The 16,615-nt window shown below is 40.4% G+C and overlaps 1 protein-coding gene across 1 annotated transcript; it reads right to left on the bottom strand.

Moving 5' to 3' along the window:
- Positions 1-254: 254 nt before the first annotated feature.
- LOC149431441 (uncharacterized) lies at positions 255-10,503 on the bottom strand. Its single transcript, XM_089665606.1, has 2 exons — positions 8,966-10,503; positions 255-3,828 (listed from the first exon to the last, which is right to left on the bottom strand). Exon 2 carries the CDS (start codon positions 3,824-3,826, stop codon positions 1,109-1,111), a length of 2,718 nt encoding a protein of 905 aa, XP_089521732.1. The 5' UTR covers positions 3,827-3,828; positions 8,966-10,503; the 3' UTR covers positions 255-1,108.
- Positions 10,504-16,615: the final 6,112 nt, after the last annotated feature.

A 16,615-nucleotide genomic window follows, 5' to 3' on the forward strand; every position in this document is an offset into this window, starting at 1 on the left:
GTCCCTGAGTAACAATTCTGTGTCCCTGAGTAACGATTCTGTGTCCCTGAGTAACGATTCTGTGTCCCTGTGTAACGATTCTGTGTCCCTGTGTAACGATTCTGTGTCCCTCAGTAACGATTCTGTGTCCCTCAGTAACAATTCTGTGTCCCTGAGTAACGATTCTGTTAGATTTCCAGAGTTATGAAAAAACTCTATTAATATTTCTAGGTTCTTGTAGATGGTTGTGGGAAGAAATCCTTATGACAGCCAGGTCAGTATGAGCAGTGTGACTTTATTTGATCACACACCAAAAATACAAAGTCAATAAAAAACAGTAAATTCAGATATATGTAGCTTACAAGAAAATAAAAATAAAGAATAAATTGCCTTGGATATTAGGAAATAATGTAGTTCCTTTGCATAGCTTAGATAGAAGTTTTCTTGGCCTAGTTTAAGAAATGACCATGTGCTATTCTTTTGTTCTTTGTCCAAGCATGTGCTTTGAGTAAGAGTGTGTGAAAAGAATGTCTCTGTGTGTGTGAGTGAATGAAGTGAAGTGTCGTCTATCTGAGAGGCTTCTGCCTCGTAGTTTGAAAAGCTGCATACTTAAAATGCATGAGAAATTAGATCCTCCCATTAAGCTTTGTTTCAAATTCGCGGGCTTCTAAACTACTCCCAAAATCACTCCTAGTTTGAATAGAAACAGATGTTCCCATTCAAACCACCAAGTCATTATCATGATTGACATATGGACCATGAGAAAGGTTTCTGAAGTTCTTATATTACATACAACTGTCAAAAACCATGATTTATGACTACAATTTAAACTCTCAGACTCATTAAACGAATTCACAGTATGGTATACATTACATGAATATTTTAAAAGAAAACATAACTTTAAACCTCTACTGATTACCTAGACTCAAACACAAATAATTCACATCTGACCACTTACATACAAAACCTCCCATTCACATCCAATTAATTGGGAATATATATTCTGCCAGCATATATTTCAAAAACTACTAAAGACCGAATTAAAGTTTGGATATTAAAAAATTAATATTACATTCCCCTCTGAAATATGAAATTCATATTAATTTATAACAAGCACACATCATTTATATCACAAACACTCAGGTTTTGATTTAGTAATCTCAAATGTATCATTATTTGTAACTGAGTCAGCATAACCAGAAAGTAGTTTCCTCTGAAGTATATCTTGTAATAGATTATCTCCTTTCCTAATTTCACTTCTAATTCGCTTATAAAAACTGTTCATTTTACACATCAAACATAATTGAAATATAATACATAATATGATAATAATAAAAATAATTATTACAGGATGTAATAAAATATTTCCTGCTGCAGATGCAATTGAAGTTTTTCCCAACATTGATACAGTACGTTTAAATTTTGACCACCAAGAATGACCTGAAAATTGAGACCATTCATGTTCTATATCTTTTAAACTCCCTTGTTCATGTTTAAATAATATTTCTGCTTTTTGAAGTTCATCTGATAATGCTATCAGTAAACCTTCATCTTTTTGAATAACATTTGCCCAATCTCTCCATGGGAATTCATCCACTTGAGATATATTGTACTGTATGGGAAGAGCACTTATATTTTTCATAAGCATGTTTGTTAAATTCATTCTCATCCCATTAACACTTATTGCTGAAATATCTCCTTCTATACAGAACAAACCTCGACTTAAGTTTTCTGTATGTGTACAAGAAGAGAAGAAGGATTGAACCCTTTCTGAGTCAGACATAACTTGAAAACAAACTTTCTTTTTATCTACAATTGAGATTAACTCAGAAGTGGTTTTAACCTTTTCTATCCTTGCTGAACATAGAGTATGGTTATGGTAACAAGAATGAAATATACCTTTGTCTTGATTAGGTAGACAAATCACTTTAGACTGAAATTGTAAACATGAAGACAGATCTAATTGTTCTAACTCAAAATTATTATCAGTAAATGCAAAATCTGTATATTGCAGATGATAATATAGTAACTGTGTGTTGCTAACTGGTAATCCCAAGACAGTGATTGGAACCAACATTTGTTCTTTTCCTGCTACAGGAATCATTGAAGAACTATAACATATGTTCTGATAACATCCAATCCACTTATTTACCCACAGATCAGTATGGTTTATGGCATATACATACTCTCTTGGTAAATTTTGTACAATACCTATAGGAGTTATTCCACTTTGAAAAGCTTGAGCTATTATTTTAAAATTTGTGGAATATTCCATCTGAATTTCTAAACATGCTCTGGCTATATGGGAATGCTGTTCACTTGACATTAAATTAAGAGTAATATTCTCTAAGTGTAATATAGATGGACCCATAATATTGGCTGTTTTAATCACCATATTTTCCAATATTTGATTCAAATTTCTTTGTACTTTAATACTATTGCTTCCCACTAAACCGGCTGTCTCGAGATCAGACTTTAGTGTACTAATGTCCATGCTATTTGTAATACTACCAACAGTACCTATTCCTCCTAAAATACCTTCAACTATACCACGTTTATTCCTGTGAGGATTCCTAATATCAGTACCAAACCATCTTTCAATACCTAATTCCATGTTAACCAGATGTTCTTTACATTGTGGAAACCTTGTTGAGATTTTCCATTCTGAAATGTTAAAGTTCCACACTATAATAACAAACTTTCCTTCTCTCAACAGACGTCTGGTCTGGAAATGGTTAATTTGGAAGGGACTGGCTGGAATAAATTTCTTATCCGTACACTGCGTTCTTTTAGGGGATAGTACAATTACATTTGTATTTACACATTTCTTTGGATAATTTTCTATTGATATGCAGCATTCATATATACCTGTATCATTAATTGATATAGTGTTTTGATGATACACAAAGTTATCATTATCCCAGTTCAAATTACCAAAAATACTTTTATGGATAACATCAGTTTTATCATGAAGAAAACTTCCCAAAAATTCACCATTCCTTTTCCAAGTTAATAATGAATTTTGAGGTAGGTGTATTTGTATACTACACATCAAATTCAGATTATCCTTTCCTTCTACAAGTCTTAATGATTGAGGAGATATTTTTATCTCTGGGACAATCAAATCTACCACAGTAACAATTACTTTGACTTTAGTTTGAACCAAAGCTCTTGTCACTTGGAAATCCCATATTTTCACTATGTCCTCTTTTTCATTACCATTAATATTCAAATGTTCAGGATCAAGAAAGTGTGAATAACTTTGTAATTGATACCAAATATCTGTTTTAGAACTTCCTATATTTCCAGTATTTAACATGTCTATGGAAATATCTCCTGACCAAATAGTAGGTTCATTTCCCTTTAAAACTATTAACCAGTATCCCATATCGGATAAATTACATTCAAAGTTACTAGTTTCGTTATTGATCCTATAAAATCCTTGCATTTTAACAAATTTTGATTTAGACTCTATTTTAGCTCTAACTTCAATATCATTATTATGAACGAAATACAATTCCGAACAACAAGTTCTACCATAACCTATGCACATATATCCTAGCAAGTCTTCAGCTGTATTAATGTTACTGTCTTTAGGAAAAAATCTTTTGTTCCTAATAAGTGTAGTGTTTTTCTTATGTAGGGCTTCAGTCTTGTTAACTTCTGCATTGCTGGAAAAGTTTATGTTGTAGATTACTAATATTGTCATTGTCACTAAGAAAAAGATCAATCCTGTAATAAGTCTTTTCTTTCTACTGCTTTGATTTTCCTTATGTTCTTTTGTTGCAATGTTTATTTTTCTTTGAAATCTGCGATGCTTTGTTTCTTCCGGATTATTGAAATCCATGTCTGCAAAAGAAATGCAGTATCATTATCTCGGTATAAACAATTTGCATTGGTCACTGTGCACCCACATTGTTTGTTGTCTGCGCGCATTTTTTACTGAATTAAGAGGTCTTTGCACTTGTACCATTACTCCTTGAACATCCAAAATATCAAATGGACCTTCCCAATTGCTTTGCCATGGTCCAGTTTTTCTGAAAGTTTTTACCATTACTTGTCCTCCTTTTTCGAACTTAGAAGAATGTGGAGGAACCATTTTTTTCATGCGAGTAGCTGCATGTGGTACAATAGTGTTCAGATTGTCTTGCAACATCTGTAACCATTTTGTTTTTTCTATTGCCTCTTTTTGCGGCGTTGACAAGAACGGTTCATGGGGAAAAACAATACGCATTTTCCTTCCTGTCATTAACTCAAAAGGAGAATACTGTGTTGCAGAAGATGTTGTACTTCTGACACTCATCAGAACCAATGGTACAGCATCAACCCAAGTATTTCCTCTGTCTAATAACATTTTTGCAATCCTTGATTTAACAGTCCTATTCATTCTTTCCACAATACCTGCAGATTGTGGATGATAGGGCACATGAAATCTCTGTTGTATACCCAAGATTTTACACGTTGCCTGCATTATTTTACCTGTGAAGTGGGTTCCTCTGTCACTACTGAGGTTTGTTGGTATACCCCAGACTGGAAAAACATGATTAATTAGCATTTTAGCAGTTGTTAATGCATCATCTTTGCGAACAGGCAAGATTTCAATCCAATTCGAGAAAACATCAACTACAACTAAAGCATACCTGTACCCATTTTTACCTGTAGGTAACGGTCCTATATAGTCTAGTTGTAATGTGGACCATGGTCCATCTGCTGGAGGAGTTCTTTGTAATGGAGGTTTTTGACCCTTTGGTCGAGGATTCACTTGAGCACAGATTAGACAAGATTGAACTACACTGTCTACTGTTTCTTCCATTTTGTCCCAGTAAAATTTTTCCTTGAGTATTTCAAGCAATCTTTGTTTACCTATGTGACCTAGGCTTTCGTGATTGTATTTTGTAAATTCTACCTGTAGATGCTGCGGTATAACAGGACGCAGAAACCCGTTTAAGTCATGATACAAAATTCCATATTCACATATAAAGGGAAATTTTGGATCAACCTGAGAAGCAGAAAGAGATGGATCCCTTTTCTGTTCTTCTGCAAAGGAGGGAATCTGTGTGTCTGTCTTCCTAACAACATTAACTGAAACTGGTTCAGACTGAATCACTGGTACTCCATGTAAAGCTGCTTCCTTTGCTAAGAGATCAGCTGTTCTATTGCCTACACTCATCTCATCATTGTCCTTCCTATGAGATGGAATTTTTACAATTGCATAGGCAAAAGGATTTTCCTCTGCTAGCTTAAAAATTGATTCAAGTGTCTCTTTGTGCACTAGGACTTTGTTAGATGCATCTACAAAACCTCTACGTTTCCAAATTGGTAAATAATCTGTCAGGGAACGTACAACATATGAACTGTCACTGTAGATCACTAATGGACTTCTGTTCTCTTCCTTGTCTAATGTCAACACAGTTTTTACTGCTTCAAGTTCTGCCCTTTGAGCTGAAAAATGTCCTGGCAATTTGTGCTGTATGGAATAATTACGCTCTGGATACCAAATTGAATATCCACTGTAATAATTACCTGACATACAGTATCTAGAACCATCAACAAATACAGGTTCATCAATTTTCTCTGCCTCTCTACGGAAAAGAGGAGAGGAAGTTTCTTGGACTTCACATAGACATTCATGTTCTAACCCGTTGTATTCCATCAACTGAGGTAGGACATACTTGGCATTATGTTCAACCTGTATTTGCTTAGGTGATAGAGCCAACAACCATTGAGAAAATCTTTGGTTGGAAACTCCCGGAACATTTTTCTCAAAAAGAAACTTCAATGTGCTATGTGGAGTTTGTAGAATAATTTTGTTGAATCCTACAATATGCTCTGTTGCTTTTACTGCATAATGTACTCCCACAAGTTGTCTGACACAATCATCAAAACCTCTCTCTACTGGGGTAAGCAGACGTGAGAAGTATCCAAGACTTCTCCAGACTCCTCCCTGTTTCTGAATCAAGACAGCTGAGATTGCAGTTTCTGAAGCATGCACTTGCAAAGCAAATGGTGCTTGCTTATCAACAGTAGCCAAAGCTGGAGCTGTTTGCAAATCATTTTTCAACATCTCAAAAGCTTTTTGCTGTATTTCTGTCCAGGGACCAAATACATTTTCCTCATTGTACTTCAACAAATCATACAATGGTTTGGCTTTTTCTGCAAATGATTCGATAAAATCTCTAGAGAAATTTACCAAACCCAAAAACTGTCTCAGTGCTTTGAATGTTGTTGGTACAGGAAGTGACGCAATAGACTCAATTCTTTCCTGTAAAGGCTGTCTCTTTCCTGGACCAATCAAAACTCCAAGAAATTTTACTTCATTTTTCATGAGCTGAACTTTGCGTGTATTCAGCTTGAGACCTTCATCTTGCAGAAGTGTAAACAATTCTGCTAAGAGAGTCCTGTGTTCAGTTTCAGAATTCGTCATAAGCAAGATATCATCTACATATTGAATTAAACAATCAGGTCTAGAAAATTTAGACAAAACATTTGCTAATGCCTGATGAAATATAAACTTAGCAGAATGATATCCTTTTGGAAGACGTTTGAGACAATACTGGACATTTCTGTGGACAAATGAAAACTTGTATTGGCAACTCTCAGCCAATTTAATACTAAAAAATCCATTTGCAATGTCAAGAACAGAGAACACTTTCGCATTGGCATTTATTTGTGACATGATGTCTGGAGTTTCTGCCACAATGGGTGTACAACTTGGAGTGTATTTGTTTAGCATTCTTAGATCTATCAATAATCTATATGCACTAGGGTCATCACGCTTTGCCACTACCCACAAAGGATTATTAGTAACTGAATTAGCTTTCCTGATGATACCCTGTTCCAAAAATTCTTGTATGATTACTGATACAGGTTCATCAGATTCTGGCGGCAACTTGTATTGTTTTAATGGGGGATGGTCTTTGCCTTGAATATTAACTTCAATATTTTTGAACAGTCCAGCTTCATTTTTACCTTGACTCCACAGTTTTTTGTGTAGTTGTACTAACTGTTTCAATTCCAAATTATCTCCAGTAACTGGCCATTTATAGTCAGCATCAATTGCTTCTGTCAAACAGATGCTACCGACTTCACAATAATCTGTTGGGTCAATTACCATAGGCTTACGATTAGCAGAGCCCTGCCAAACAATGCCATTGGCTAAATCAAGTATCCACCCTCTTTGAGACAAAACATCAGCACCAATAATGTTCTCTGATCCTTGACAATACCAAAAATCTATCTCCATTTGCGAACATCCTGGTATTTCAAAAGACACATTTTTACATTTTTTAGCTTGAACATCACCTTTTCCATTGAAACCTACAACTGTGCATACTGTTGCATTAGATGGAATTGGTATTTTCATGCCTAAAACACTTATTTGGGCTCCTGAATCCAAAAGAATTGAAGATTTCTGTCCATTAATTTTAGCTTTTACATAAGGGCGGCCACACTTGTCCAAGAAAATTGGAGCTACATATTCCAGACAATGGAGTTCAACTTCCTTTTCTTTTGCTAGTCATGGTGAAGGTAATAATGGCTGTCTTGAAGTATTGGATGAATGTGAGTTGTTCACATTTCCTCCATTACTAATTGACATTTCACTAATCTCTCTGATCAGAGGAGCGTAGGGTGAAGATGACTTAACTTCCTGTGAACGAATTGGAGCTGACGGTTCAGGAGAAATAAGTCCATTTTCTTTACCCAAGTTTCTCATCTGAATGTCTTTCAAAAACTTCCTACACTGCCATTTCAAATGCCCTGGTTTTGCACAATAGTAACAAGTGAGTGGTCTTTGATTCCCTTGTCTTACTCTGTCATTCCTGCGGGGGGCAGCATTTCCTGTCTTGAATTTATCCTGACTGTCAGTCTTAGGATAATTATTCTCAATTAAAGCAATTTTTGGTCTTACATTATTTAGCTTTAATTGTCTCCTAATTTTGTCAATAATATAGGCAGCGTCATCCAAATTATCCTTTTCATTAGCAATCAATAAAGATGCTGGATCAAGGTACTTAAATTTTTTTACAAAATCCTTGACCATAGCAGGGGTCTCATCTTGTAAATTAAAAATCATCCTGTATGCCTTAGAATATCTAATCCTAAAATCATAAGGGTCATCATTAATAGTAGCTCTTAAGGAGTCTAAAATTTCCAAACTAGGTGTCTCCTCTCCTGTTGTGAACAGTAATAACTGTCGTAGTCTATCAGTAGCATTGCTATGAATTTCCATATCATCCTCATTCATGAAAGGAGTCTTGACTAACCTACGAGCCATAAAACTGGGGATCCACAACCCAAAAATGCGATTTCTTTGCTCATCAGTTAATTGAAACCTATCACAAAAATTCTCAAAAACATCGGAATTATGGAAAGAATTTTCTCTCATGTTATATGCTGGTATATCCTTCAATATTTTCATTAACTGATCCTGAATCTGTAACTTCAACTTAGATGCTCTAGCAAGTAATTTCTGTCTCTGAACAGTAGTCTCACTGCCTTCCTCATCACCCCTGGGTGAGTCCGGGATAAATGAAGCTTGGGCCGTTTCTGATTGTTTTTTCTTAGAAACCACAGCTATTTGCTTATTTTTTAATATTGCAACATTTTGAGATTCAATTTCTTGCTCAAGATGTTCAATATAGGTACAAAAAGTTTCACAGTTTGCACAATTGGATTCAACAGTATCCTGCATGTCTGTACTCTGTAAGACATTTTTGCTATCTGTCTTAACAACACAAACCACATTTTTCTCTGGCAATTCAAACACCATAGAATTGAAAACTCTAACTAGCTTCACAATGTTACGCAATTTTCTTTTCATCTTATTAAACGTAAATCTAGAGCTATCAATATCAACATTAGCCTGCATACATTGATCATACATAGCTTTCCATAAACCAGTATCAGAAGCATGGCTAGCTAAACCTTGAAATTCCAATTTACTTTCATTAGCTAATGAATCAATAAATTCCATGTTTCTACTCACCGAATGTAGTAAATTTCCTCTTTTGTCCTGACTTAGAGACTTTTCTGGTCACCACTTGAATCCTCAGATCTCCACAACCAACGTTTTCCGTTCCAGGTTCTGCAATCTTTCCGAAGCTTAATCAATAGAAATAGTTCATCTCAATCCCCTCTGAAGAAGCGAGGATAAATTGAAAAAACGTGGAAAAATCGAATGGCTGGCACTCGCCAATAATGTTAGATTTCCAGAGTTATGAAAAAACTCTATTAATATTTCTAGGTTCTTGTAGATGGTTGTGGGAAGAAATCCTTATGAAAGCCAGGTCAGTATGAGCAGTGTGACTTTATTTGATCACACACCAAAAATACAAAGTCAATAAAAAACAGTAAATTCAGATATATGTAGCTTAAAATGAAATAAAAATAAAGAATAAATTGCCTTGGATATTAGGAAATAATGTAGTTCCTTTGCATAGCTTAGATAGAAGTTTTCTTGGCCTAGTTTAAGAAATGACCATGTGCTATTCTTTTGTTCTTTGTCCAAGCACGTGCTTTGAGTAAGAGTGTGTGAAAAGAATGTCTCTGTGTGTGAGTGAATGAAGTGAAGTGTAGTCTATCTGAGAAGCTTCTGACTCGTTCTTTGAAAAGCTGCATACTTAAAATGCATGAAAAATTAGGTCCTCCCATTAAGCTTTGTTTCAAATTCGCGGGCTTCTAAACTACTCCCAAAATCACTCCCAGCTTGAATAGAAACATGTGTTCCTATTCAAACCACCAAGTCATTATCATGATTGACATACAGACTATGAAAAAGGTTTCTGAAGTTCTTATGTTACATACAACTGTCAAAATCCATGATTTATGACTACAATTTAAACTCTCAGACTCATAAGAATTCACAATATGGTATACATTACATGAGTATTTTAAAAGAAAACATGACTTTAAACCTCTACTGATTACCCTTAGCTCAAACACAAATAATTCACATCTGACCACTGAAATACAAAACCTCACATTCACATCCAATTAAGAGGATATATTCTGCCAGCATATATTTCAAAAACTACTAAAGACCGAATTAAAGTTTGGATATTAAAAATTAATATTACAGAGGCCTATAACAAACTCCAATGATGACCTTTGTAGTACCGCCCCCCCATGTGCAGTTCCACCCATAATACTTCAGCCTCATCACACTCTCCATCAACTAGGTCCTCTTTCACACTCGCTCTGAGATCACTTCTCACATAGAGACAGACACCACCACCTTTCCTATTTCCCCCGTCTCTCCGAAAGAGAACCTAGCCAGGAATATGAATGGCCCAGTCATGTGAGGAATGAAGCCAAGATTCAGCAATACCAATTCAATCCTAGTTCTCTTCATGCACCAAACCTTCCAACTCACCTATTGTGCTGGGCACACTTCTGGCATTGGGGAACAAACATTTTCATTCACTGACACCTTGTTCATTCACTGACACCTTGTTCACACGGATTTTGTGAATTTTTTATTTTCATACAAATGGTACCAATTCCACTGGTTGTTTGTAACATGGGAACTTTCTTATCATTTGCCATAGCCCTCCCCCCATCTTTCCCCATTCCACCCCCCAATAAGTACTGACCCCCGTGTGATCTGTCCACCCAGTTATAATTGAATTCTCCCTCCCCCCTCCATCCTAGATTATATACTCCTCCAGACTTCCCATAAACCCCTCCCCCAGCATAGCAGACCCCCTTCCATTTAGGTGCAGACCATCTCTAGTATATAGGCTGCACCCCAATGAAAAGTCAGCCCAGTACTCTAGGTCAGGATTCCATTTTTATTCTTCTCCTGCTATCAATGGCCAACCCGGTCCCACACTTCATCCATGTCTTTGGTGACCTCTGATCTCCTTATGAACGGTTTCTTCCATGATGAAGATCAGCCATGGAGTATATCTGAGGTGTATATCAGGGTGTGCTTCTTCCCCACATGAGAGCTGGGATGTCCAGAAACATCCATTTACCGCACTCAAGGCACTAATACACCTCCAGGGTTGTGTGGGGCCCCTGATGTACAGGAGGACAGGACTTCAGTGAGGAACATTTCCATCACTCAGGACAGGAATACGGCTACTCCCCCGTGTGAGATCTCTGATGTCTGTGAAGATGGGACTTATCTGAAAAACCTTTCCCGCACTCAGAACAGGAATACGGCTTCTCCCCTGTGTGAGATCTCTGATGAATGGAAAGATGGGACCTCACTGAAAAACATTTCCCGCACTCAGTACAGGAATACGGCTTCTCCCCCGTGTGAGATCGTTGATGTATGTAAAGAATGGACTTCACTGAAAAACATTTCCCACACTCATGACAGGAAAATGGCTTCTCCCCTGTGTGAGATCTTTGATGTGTGGAAAGATGGGCCTTCTGTGAAAAACATTTCCCGCACACAGGACAGGAATGTGGTTTCTCACCTGTGTGAGATCGCTGATGTGTGGAAAGATTGGATTTCTGTGAAAAACATCTCCCGCACTCATGACAGGAATACGGCTTCTCCCCCGCGTGGGATCGCTGATGTGTGTAAAGATCGGACTTCTGTGAAAAACATTTCCCGCACTCAGGACAAGAATACAGCTTCTCCCCTGTGTGTGATCTCTGATGTTTGTGCAGAATGAACTTCTGTGAAAAACATTTCCCACACTCAGGACAGAAATATGGCTTTTCACCCGTGTGAGATCTCTGATGTTTGTAAAGACTGGACTTCTGTGAAAAACATTTCCCACACTCAGGACAGGAATACGGCTTCTCCCCCGTATGAGATCTCTGATGTTTGTGAAGATCGGACTTAACTGAAAAACATTTCCCACACTCAGGACAGGAATATGGCTTCTCCCCTGTGTGAGATCTCTGATGTGTGTAAAGATGGTACTTTTGTGAAAAACATTTCCCACACTCAGGACAGGAATACGGCTTCTCCCCCGCGTGAGATCTTTTATGCCTATTAAGACGTGATTTATAACGGAAGCTCTTCCCGCACTCAGTACAGGAGAAGCTCTTCCCTGTAGGAAGGCCGGCTTGGTCCCGCACAGTCTGAGGTTCCTCAGGATACGAGGAATCCGATGGTCCATCTACACTGGGTGGTGCCGGATGGACATTGGAGGGAGCCGGGTTTTCTCCTGGACTATACTGTGTGATGTCCTCATCTTCTACTTTCCAGTCTGGAGACAAAGTGAGACAATCCTCGGAGGTTTTCCTCATCTCCCGGCCATGGACTAAAATACAAAGACAAAGAGGATTACTAGACAGGAGCTGATTGGTTCCCCCAAACCAGGACTCCGCCCACATTAGGCAGCTTGGTCTCTGAGGAGCTTACAATTCCACCCTCAAGGGAACTAGGAAATGGCTCCTCTGATCTCCTACCAGGTCATTTCTTTATTCATGGACCTTAGTCAGAGAGTGAGGAAACAACCAGAACTGTCTTTTATAGGAGGGACAGTGATGAGGGGATTATAGGACGAGGGTCCCCACCCCCTCTATCACTCATCGCCATCTTTCCAACGCAAGAAGTACTGCACTTCCTTATTTAGTCCATGATTTAGTCATGAAGAACAGCAGGGCTGAGCCCCACCAGAGGTCAGAGAGTGAGGATGGAGGGAGAACAACCAAGATGAAGACTGGACTGATCCCGAAGACCACCATCATTGGGGTATTGACTCCTCCCTCATTATCACTTTCTGTTTAAGGGTCCAAAGTTGGAGGATGTTATCATATTATTATCACCATGTAAAAGTCTGTGCTCCAATCACATCATCCGATATAAAATGTCCAGCTGGGGGGAAATGGGTGTAACAAAAGAGAATCCATATTATGTGTATATATAGCAGTGGGGGGAGGGGGGAGAGCAGAAGTCAAGAGTATGTAATGTACAACATAGAGTATATAGTGCAGGGGTCAGAAGAATTTAATATACAACACAAAGTATATAGTGCAGGGGTCAGGATAATGTAACGTACAATATAAAATATAAAGTGCAAGGGTCAGGAGGATGTAACGTACAATATAGAGTATATAGTGCAGGGGTCAGGAGTATGTAATGTACAATATAGAGTATATAGTGCAGGGGTCAGGAGTATGTAATGTACAATATAGAGTATATAGTGCAGGGGTCAGGAGTACATAATGTACAACAGAGTATATAGTGCAGGGGTCAGGAGTATGTAATGTACAACATGGAGTATATAGTGAAGGGGTCAGGAGTATGTAATGTACAACATGGAGTATATAGTGCAGGGGTCAGGAGTATGTAATGTACAACATGGAGTATATAGTGCAGGGGTCAGGAGTATGTAATGTACAACATGGAGTATATAGTACAGGGGTCAGGAGTATGTAATGTACAAGTTATATAGTATAAGGGTCAGGACTCACAGTATTAGTATTCTGTAATCAGTGGAAGCTTAAATGTTTACTGTAGACAACATGTAGAGGTGATCTGGGATTAAACCATCATGCAACACATTAGATTGGAGGTGAGCAAATCCTTGGGCGGAGGGGTGGCGGTGGACGTGGTATACTTGGGCAGAGGGGTGGCGGTGGACGTGGTATACTTGGGCAGAGGGGTGGCGGTGGATGTGGTATACTTGGGCAGAGGGGTGGCGGAGGATGAGGCCTGCCTCACCACCAGCCCCCACACAACTCCTACGACCTCCCTCCTCCTCTATCCTACGCTCCCTCACCAACATCTTTAATCTTTCCCTCTCTACTGGTGCATTCCCCTCCCCTCTGAAAAATGCACACATCACTCCCATACTCAAAAAGCCCTCCCTGGACAACCTTAGACCCATCTCCCTGCTGCCATTTACATCCAAACTCCTAGAGTGCTTAGTCTACAATCGCCTAAGCTCTCACCTCAATGATAACAACCTCCTCGATCCCCTACAGTCCGGCTTCTGTCCCCTACACTCCACAGAACCTGCCTTACTTAAACTCTCCAACGACCTGCTAACCGCCAAAGCTAATGGCCACTATTCAGTGCTCCTACTCCTTGACCTCTCTGCAGCTTTTGACACAGTCGACCACCCCCTCCTCCTTAATAAACTACACTCCCTTGGCATCAGAGACTCCGCTCTCTCCTGGCTCTCATCCTACCTATCACAGCGCTCCTTCAGCGTTACCTATAATGCTACCACCTCCCCCTCACTCCCCCTCTCTGTTGGGGTCTCAAGGCTCTGTCCTTGGACCCCTTCTCTTCTCCATCTACACCTCCTTCCTTGGCCAACTCATACACTCCCATGGATTCAACTACCACCTCTACACCCACGACACGCAAATCTCTCTCTTTACCTGTTGCCTCACCCCTTCAGTCTCCGCCCAAATCACCCACCTACTGAAAGACATATCAGACTGGATGTCACTCCACTTCCTTAAACTGAACTTTTCCAAAACAGTCTTCCCCCCAGCCCACACACCCCCCCCCCCCACTGACTTCTCCATCACGTCCAACAATGCCACCATCAAACCCGCCCCGCAGGCCAGAGTACTTGGTTTTATTCTGGACTTCAACCTATCCTTCCAGCCCCAAGTCCAATCACTAACAAACTCATGCAGACTCCACCTCCGCAACATTGCCAAAATCCTCACGTTCCTAACCCCAGAAACCACTAAACAGCTCATCCACTCCCTCATCATATCACGACTTGACTACTGTAACTCCCTCCTCACTGGCCTGCCTCACCACAGGCTATCCCCACTTCAATCAATCCTGAATACGGCAGCCAGACTCATTCACCTTACCAACCGCTCCGTATCCGCCACCCCCCTCTGCCAATCCCTCCACTGGCTTCCGATTGCCCAACGGATCAAATTCAAAATCCTAACACTGACGTACAAAGCTGTCCATCATACTGCCCCAAACTACATCACCAACCTAATATCCAAGTACCACCCAAAACGAACTCTCCGCTTCTCACAAGACCTCCTTCTCTCTAGTTCCCTGGTCTCCTCCTCCCATGCCCACCTCCAGGACTTCTCCAGGGCATCACCCATCCTCTGAAACTCCCTGCCCCAACCCATAAGCCTATCACCTACTCTCCTCTAGGCGCATCCTGAAAACCCACCTCTTCAGGGAAGCCTACCCTGCCCTCACCTAATTGCTGATCTCCTCCTCTCTTCCTACCACTCCAATACCCATAGCCACTTCCTCCTGTACCACTATCCCCTTCCTCCTAGATTGTAAGCTCCAAGGAGCAGAGCCCTCAAACCCCTCGTGTATCTCATTGTATTGTCGCATGTATTGTCTCCCATTGTAATGTACAGCGCTGAGCGAACTGTTGGCGCTATATAAATACTGTATAATAATAATAATAATACATGGACAGAGGAGTGGACGTGGTATACTTGGACAGAGGGATGGCTGTGGAATACTTGGGACAGAGGGGTGATGGTGGATGTGGTATACTTGGACAGAGGGGTGGCGATAGACGTGGTATACATGGACAGAGGGGTGGCGGTGGATGTGGTATACTTGGATAGAGGGGTGGCGGTGGACGTGGTATACTAGGACAGGGGGGGGGGGGCGGTGGATGTGGTATACTTGGAGAGGGGGTGGCAGTGGACGTGGTATACTTGGACAGAGGGGTGGCGGTGGACGTGGTATACTTGGACAGAGGAGTGGTGGTGGACGTGGTATACTTGGACAGAGGGGTGGTGGTGGACGTGGTATACTTGGACAGAGGGGTGGTGGTGGACGTGGTATACTTGGACAGAGGGGTGGCGGTGGACGTGGTATACTTGGACAGAGGGGTGGCGGTGGACGTGGTATACTTGGACACAGTTCCCCACACACGGCTAATGTGTAAGGTAAAGTCTACAGGCTGGAAAATCCGAATGTAAATGGATAGAAAACTGGCTAAAAGATCGTATTCAGAGAGTAGTGGTTAATGATTCATACTCTGAAGGGTCTGGGGTTGTCAATGGGGTACCCCAAGGTTCAGTGTCATCAGTGGTATACCCCAAGGTTCAGTGGTATTAGTGGGGTACCCCAAGGTTCAGTGTCATCAGTGGTGTACCCCAAGGTTCAGCATCATTGGTGTACCCCAAGGTTCAGTATTAGTGGTGTACCCCACGGTTCAGTGTGATTAGTGGGGTACCCCAAGGGTCAGTGTTATTAGTGGGGTACCCCAAGGGTCAGTGTGATTAGTGGGGTACCCCAAGGGTCAGTGATATTAATGGGGTACTCCAAGGTTCAGTGTCATCAGTGGTGTACCCCAAGGTTCCGTGTGATTAGCCGGTACCCGCCCGGCCTATGGCCAGATGGTGGCTGGGCGAGCACCTCGTTCCTCTGGGTGGAAGCCATATGGCATCCTTCCAGACATGCGCAGTTTGCATGCCCGCAGAGCCGCGCTGTAAGCCATGTACCGGGGTGGGCTCCCCAGGATACAGTGAAGTCACGAACGAGGAAAGCAACCCCAACACCAGCTTTTGCCACAACAGAATTTACTTAGATGTGGCAAATAAACACAACCACAAATGCTGGGAACATACAATAAATTTACATACACCCAGCCCAGAGGCTGAGACCCTTGTGCTGCACAGCACGGCACCTCCTGATGGATGAAGGTAGAAAGTGTAGTAATTTACCTACTGGGGGCACAACTAAGCTGCCACACCTTACCTGTTATTACCC

Source organism: Staurois parvus, unplaced genomic scaffold (genome assembly GCF_062004578.1).
Source record: "Staurois parvus isolate SC_StPar_1 unplaced genomic scaffold, SC_StPar_1.0 ptg002260l, whole genome shotgun sequence".
NCBI classification, from domain to species: domain Eukaryota; kingdom Metazoa; phylum Chordata; class Amphibia; order Anura; family Ranidae; genus Staurois; species Staurois parvus.

What these genes read in the sequence shown, in the direction of transcription:
- LOC149431441 (XM_089665606.1), bottom strand. Translation starts at nt 3,826, where the DNA reads ATGGATTTCAATAATCCGGAAGAAACAAAGCATCGCAGATTTCAAAGA.